This window comes from Gavialis gangeticus, unplaced genomic scaffold, assembly GCF_001723915.1.
Source record: "Gavialis gangeticus isolate Ggan-Ray unplaced genomic scaffold, GavGan_comp1, whole genome shotgun sequence".
In the NCBI taxonomy this organism is placed as follows: Eukaryota; Metazoa; Chordata; order Crocodylia; family Gavialidae; genus Gavialis; species Gavialis gangeticus.
In genome coordinates, this window is record NW_017729024.1 from 123,803,138 (window position 1) to 123,810,377 (window position 7,240).

The 7,240-nt window shown below is 44.4% G+C and overlaps 1 protein-coding gene across 6 annotated transcripts in view; it reads right to left on the bottom strand.

Annotated features, from left to right (window-relative positions):
- The window catches only part of KANK1 (KN motif and ankyrin repeat domains 1), a 218,280-nt gene that overhangs the window by 24,763 nt on the left and 186,277 nt on the right, over positions 1–7,240 (bottom strand). For all 6 annotated transcript variants that reach the window (XM_019517654.1, XM_019517657.1, XM_019517652.1 and 3 more), the window contains one exon: positions 542–757. In XM_019517654.1, the coding sequence (XP_019373199.1) occupies positions 542–757 (216 nt within the window). The remainder of the gene's footprint in view (positions 1–541; positions 758–7,240) is intronic.

The following is a 7,240-nucleotide window of genomic DNA, read 5'->3' on the forward strand; positions in this document are numbered from 1 at the left end:
GGGTGCCGCGGCCGCACCCCCCCCGCTCACCGGGGTCCTCCGGTCCCCCCCCCCCCCCCCAACGCAGGTACAGCATGGCTTGGCAGGGCACTGCACACTGTCTGAGAGCTGGGGCTGCTCGCTGCTGGGCTCTGGGTGACTGCTGGAGCCACCCCAGCTCTCAGACAGTGCGCGGTGCCCTGCCAAGCCACGCTGCACCCATATGAAGCGACAGCTGCTGCGCAGGTGCCAAGCAGAAGGGGTGGGGGTGACAGGTTTCAGAGCTGGGCTTGCACAGAAACAAAAACTAAGAGGAGGGAGGGGGCAGAGGGCAGGCTCCAAAAATCTGAAATTCTCTGAAACATTTCGGAGTCTTCCATTTTGTTTCAGAGCCTCCCGTTTCAATTTGGATTCGGTGTTTCAGGTGCAGACATAGCCCTAAATACCTCTGAAATGAAATGGCTGCTGAAATTTCACACGGCCCTAGTGGTTTACTGTTCAACCATGTTTCCTATTCAGATCCCATCAGGACTAACAATAGTATGCCAGCACAGATAATTACCATAAAGGCCAGAGGCCAGCTGGTCATCTGTTAGATTAAGTGGAGGTACTGCACCATCCTCAGAAGATGAGGATCTTCTTCCCAGCCCTGTGTCTATCATAGTAATCTTCTCTTCCTGGATGGTCCCAACATCTTGTTCAAATGTCAGTGTTTGTGAGCTTGAAGTCAAATATACATTAGCAAGCTGACCATGAGGGATGTACTCCAGAGGAGCACCTGTCAGTGAAGAGGATGTATTTGTTATTAATACTTAGAAGTCAAACCAAATCTACTGCATAATACCAATCACATATTCAATAAGGAAAAGTACACTTTCACTAAGTAAGTAGCATGTACATCATTTGGTTATAAAGATAATCCATTTTAAAAATATATGTCTAATTCTTTTCAGAGGGCTAAAGCAGCCAGTCTGATCTAATAAGAATGAATATAAGTAAGATACAGGCTGTAGAGAGCCCTCATCCAGATGAGGGTTTACAACCATTATCCTTCTATAAACTACGGATTTCTCTTGGCTTAACTATTGTCACCTGCCAAATCTGTGATAGTAACTAGGGCTCTGCAAAGCTTCAGTTGCCGATTTGATTTGGAGGAGAATTGGCATGATTCGGTGGCCAAATCCAAACTGAATTGGGAGACCAATTAAAAGGTCTGAATCGATTTGAATCCTCCAAATCAATTCGGAAAAGATTCAGAGAAGATTTGGAGATCCAGGCAGTCCCCACTTAATGCCGCAGGGAGCTGGACCTGGGCTCCGTGCTGGTAAGTAGGGGATGGGGGGGGGGGACAAGGGAGGGAGTTAGAAGGGGGAAGGGGACCATGGAGGGACCCGCACCAGGCTCCCCCAGGCCCCTGAGCACCCCCCACTCACCCCAGTGTTCCAGCACTTAAAAAAACAAACAAACAAAAAAAAAGCCCTGCACTCACCAGTTGCTGCAGCAGCTGTCAGGGCCTCTGGGGGCTCATGGCAGAGCCCCCCTGCACAGTGCAGCACAGTGCAGATCAGTGGGGATTGCCCCCCCATCTGGCAGGAGCCAGTGAATGCTGGGCTCTTTTTAAAAATAATTAATAAAATAAATAAAAGTGCCAAGGCCTGTTCAATTCAGAGATTCGGCGGTGGCCTAATCTCTGAATCAGATTCGGCTGAATCGATTTGGAACAGCAACTGGAATCACCAAGTCAAATCACTGTTCCTGGAATTAGACTAATCCGAAGCGAATACTAGCCGCTTGCACAGGCCTAATAGTAACTACTGTAGCTACTCCTTTCCCAAGAGCAATCGGCATCAGACATCAAAAGATCCTGTAGATTCCTTCTCAATTAAAGGAACCCATCTCTGAAAGTAATTATAGAAAATACCTGACATTTTCCAAGAAAAAAATTTGGAATCCTTAGCATTTCAGTAATTCTGACAGTTCTCTATTTGCCTTGGTTATCAAGATAACGGAGCCAAATTCCTTCACCCCACCCTCGCCCACTTGCCAAATTATTTTGCAGCCATTTTCTGCATAATGCAATTAAAAATAGCATTTTATGCTCTGGTGAACTAGTCCTCACAGTTAATTCAGATTATACCGTATGTCCACTAGTTACATTTTTCTCTGGACCTGTTAATTGATCTGATATGCCTTCATTTTTGGTGGGGATTAGTAGGGTAGTACTAACCATGCCATTTCTTTGCTAAAGCCTGAATAATCAAAATATATTTTGCTTGTGAAATATGTTCTCTACTTATTCTGTACATCCCCATTTAAGTAATTTGGTCAGCAGGTCAAAGGAGGGCATGGATTTAAGTCTTAAAAAGACTAAAATCCATGTTGCCACCTCTCTGGAATAAAACTCCTGAATCAGTTTCTACTTCAGTATAAAGGATTTTTGCTGTCAAGTAGTTGTCAAGGTTTAAAAACAAAATTAACTGACATTCACTAGCTCAACAACTAATGAACTAGTCAGGGTAAAGGTTCCAGTCTTTCCACAGCCCCAAGTTTCATAACTTCACATAGCCACAACCCCTGCATTTAAATAGTAGCTGTAACATCACATTACTGCCTTTATCACACTGTCAATTGACTTCTAAATAATTGATCTTGTTAAAATGATTAAAATCTAATCAATCAAAGTAATAGTCAGCTTTTAAAAATAAAGCAGGTCTCTCTCTTGCTTTTCTTATAATTCCTCTACTTTTTCTTTCTTATAATAGCAAATAAACAGCATTGATTTTCCAGCACTCATCACTTCATGGCAAAATTTCCATTTTCATTTTCTGCCCATGTTCCCACTCAGTCACCAGGCCTCCATCATTCATTTTTGGGTCATCCTTTCTGGCAGCTAGTTCTACTGTTAACTTCCATGGCTGCACAGAACTTTTCCAAGCTACAGCAAAACGAAACTGAATTCACACTGGTCATATTTTCAAAGCTGTCCACAGAATTCGGAACAGCAGCAATGAACGAAACAGTTAGCCAGCACTTGCTCCACTGAAGCTCAGCAGAGCTGTGAGCACTAGACAAGAATGCAACTGTCTGCCGAGTTAAGGAATACAGCACAAAAATCAGGTGACACAGGGCTTCTCTCTCGAAGGAAGCCATTGGATACCATAAACACCAGGAATTACTTTTCTAGCAAACATTCTGATCACGCAGAGAAGTTAAATGCTCCTCATCTGTGACAGCCTCCTACTCTCCCCGAGTCAGTGGACTTTTTCAGAGCCAGATTAATATCAACAAATAATGAACATGCGCATAGCAGATGCCAGTCAGACAGAAATAGCAGTGCAAGCTAACAGGAATGTGGGAAGGGGGATTTAAACCACCTCATTGCACAAGACACAGAGAATTAATCCTTAAAAATGTTCTGGTTGCATCATGTGAAACCATCATCTTTAAAAACAAGCCAATCCTAGCTAAAGTCTGCCCTTACCCAAAGTTTCATTTTACAGCCTTGGTGAAATTAGAACCAGGCACTGAAACAGGTATGTCTGTACTTCTCATTCACTGTGCCAGACAGCATACTTCAATAAGGTAAGAATTCTGAAAATTCTCACTAAAATGTAACAAATAGGATGGCTGCTTCTGATTTTAATTACTCAGATATGTCAGGTTATTTTCATAAATTATTTATTATTATTATTATTACTACTACTACTACTACTACTACTACCTGGGGAACCTGAATCCGTGAACTGACAATGCACCACAGGAGTGGTGATAGAAATGAGCTCGTACAAGGGTTGGAGCGGGCAGATAATCAGGATGAAATCTCTGCACCACATTGGATCATGATGTGCTGCTACCTTTACAAAAAGGTGTGTAATATATGGCATGCAGCTTCCATTCCCTCCTTTGGTGTCTTCCATCTCTCAGTTCCCTGGGTTCTACTCCTCACTGCAATGATATACAGAAGATGGGATACTAAGGAGGAGAAGGAGAAATTGCTGTAGCATCTCAGCTGAATATCAGGGGTCGGTAACCTACAGCCTTCCCTAACTTACGTAACCTTGGATTCAGCCCATGGATATAAGGCTTCAATAAGCTGGAGATGCTGGCTACAGATTCTCTCTCTGTGCTGCTGGGGAAGATGAGAGGCAGTGGCAGCAGTATTTTAGCACCCATCCACCCATTCCTGACTTCGGGTGGGTCATTCTGGCTTACCACCAGAAACAGTTGCCTACCCTTGGGGCAGTTTTCTCCCTGCCCTGACCAGCAGGACTAGGACAGGTCAGGAAAAATAAGGGTGTCTGGTATGAAGCAGGAGAGAAATTTGGTCTCTTAAATTGACTAAATGAGAAAGCACTTGGGTACATAATTTGCAAGTCTTTCCGCAATCCACTGTAGCCCACAGTCCTACACTGAAACAATCTGCAACTATAATTAACTTTGGAATACATGGCTCAGTAAGAAATCACATGTACTTTGTTGTCTGCTGGTACTTGAAAAGAGCTCATAGGACTGTCACAGGGAGACTAAGTTTCTGTTTTCGCAGCATCCACAAATGCCAGCAAGGTGATCCTTCCTCTCTCCTATTAGGATCTCTCTCCCTGCCCCTACACATAGGCACCAATGAAAATGAAACCATTCTCCTAACCCACAAGCAGTCACACCTCACTGGTTGGGAATCACTGCCCTGTGCTCAGGATGTTATCAGACAAGAGATTCCTGGTCAGCCTCGACTTAAGAGAGGTTAATGAGTGTTCAAAGGGTAAACAGGTAACACTTTCAAGAATCACCCCAAAAATGCAGGTAAATTGACAGACTTGTCCCCAGAACAAATGCGTGTAAATAATTTCTCTTGGCAGAGCTGATCACTTTCATGTTGTCCATCAGATGACAATGCCAGAGTGCTTCCAGGGACAGGCAGCTGTGAGCAATGTCACTACAACTGCAGATAGTTGGCTGCTCCTGAGCACCTGTCAAACCCTTGCTCTTCACAAGCCAGTCTACAATATGTCATATTCAGAGACAAGCTCTGACAAGCCTGTATCACTTATAGTAACTGGCATGCTGGATTAAGGGCCTTGTAGCACTATTCAACCCTAACCATGACTAAAAGACTCAAGCATTAATATAATCGACCGAGGAAAAGGTTGTTTCTGCCAAATGCTGGTCAAACATTAGAGTGGAATTAACCAAATTATACTCTTCCTTCCCATGGCCTGATAATTGCTGTCCATGGATAATGTACATAACCCACACAGTCCAGGAACAGCACCTCCATCAAGAACCAAAACAGATGGACCTGCTGGCCAAACAGAAGCTGTGCTAAACTGTCCTGAATGAAAGTTTCTGTCTGCCTACATTTTTCCTGCCCTTCCATGAACTCAGTGAAGTAGCAAATCCATTCTTGCCACCTCTTGTTTTATCTAAGGTAGTCAACCAAACAGAGTGGCTATAAGATGCTTTATTGGAATACGCACCATGAATCTATCTCCATTACACCAATGGTAGGTTCACCTCACGGTGACTGGTGTTATACTGCCCAGGGGACCACAAAACAAGAGAATGCTAACTGTATTTTTTTTCAGCTGCTGGCACTGAAATGTATTTGACATATTGACTGTTATGATGAGGGTGGATTATTATTCTGGGAACTCGTGACAGTTGACGGGAGGTTCCAAATGCTAGGGACCAGTAGTTAATCACATCAAGTAACTGCTAGGCTAAGTACAGACAGGCAACAAGCCCAAGGCTGAATCAATACAATCTTCACAGCTTAGTCCAAGATGCATAGACTGAACTGATAAGCAAATGACCAGACATCCACTTCTGATACTGGGAATGCAGCCACATTCCAGTATCAGAAGAGGGGGGGGAGAGCAGGGGTGCTAGAGCACACCTCCCTGCTCAGGTGGAGCAGACAGCTTGGACCAAAGCTAGCTGGCCTACCCTGCAAGGGAGGGGTTTGCAGGCGAGGTGCAAAGCATCCTGGGATGCTGAGGGACTCGGTTAAACTTGAATCTGGTGGGGATCTGGCACAGAAGTTCAATAAACCGATTTAATCAAAATCAGTTAAGTTTGCTACTACATCCATCCAGGTTAATCATAAACTGGTTTCGGCTATTTTGAAAGCAGTTTATGTGCATTGAGCTTCTGCTGTGTTACAGATTTGAACCAGTTTCTGATCACTTATATTGGTTTGTATGTAATTTCTGTCCTTAGCCCTAGTGATAATCGAGGAATTTTTAAACCCCGTTTAGAAAACTTCATCCTGGATTACAAAGAGCCTAGGTGATTTAAGACTAAAAAGGGTAGACACAAAAGTAAGAGTGCTGAAAAGCAGATGACCAGCTTATAAGTACTGTTTTCTTTTCCAACTGAAACATAGATGAAGTCAGATCAAAACCACTGTTAAATTTGGTTGATGAACATCAGATGAAAGTGTCTCAGTGCTGATATATATAGATAGATAGATATAAATAAAGATGCATATCTACCCTGCCTTCTGACTGACTTCAGACTAACACGGCTAACTACCTCTCGTGACATAAAAGGTCATTCCAAAGCTCTCTCTTCTCTAGTTTAGCAGGAATTGATCTATTAGGTTGAAGCCTTACTGCAGCCCAGGAGCTGCCAAAGCATAGCATAGTTTCATAGTACTTTGGGGTCAGAAGGGACCTGAACAGATCATCTAGTCTAGCCCCCTGCCACTGGCCGGAGCACACACTGGGATCACATGACCAGACAGGTGTTTACCCAACCTCTTTCTGAATTTACCCAAAGTAGGAGGACCACTTCCCTAGGAAGTTGGTTCCAGATCCTAGCCACCCTAACAGTGAAATAGTGCCTCCTAATCTCTAACCTGAACATATCCTCCAGCAGCTTCTGACCATTGTTCCTCCTCACCCCAGGTGCTGCTGGGGGGGAATAGGGCCCTTCCTATTTGCTGCTGATCTCCCCTAATGAGTTTGTAGGCAGCCACCAAATCCCCGCCCCCCCAGCCTCCACTTGCTGAGGCTGAACAGGTTCATGTCCCTCAGCCTCTCCTCACAGGGCCTGTCCTGTTGCCCTCCAACCAAGCGGGTGACCCTCCTCTGAACCTTCTCAAGGCAGGCCACATCCTTCTTAAAGTGCGGTGCCCAGAACTGGATGCAGTACTCCAATTTTGGCCTGACCAATGTCGCATAGAGGGGGAGTATCACCTCTCTGGACTGGCTTGAGATGCATCTTTGGATGCGTGACAAGGTATGGTTGGCTTTGCTGGCTG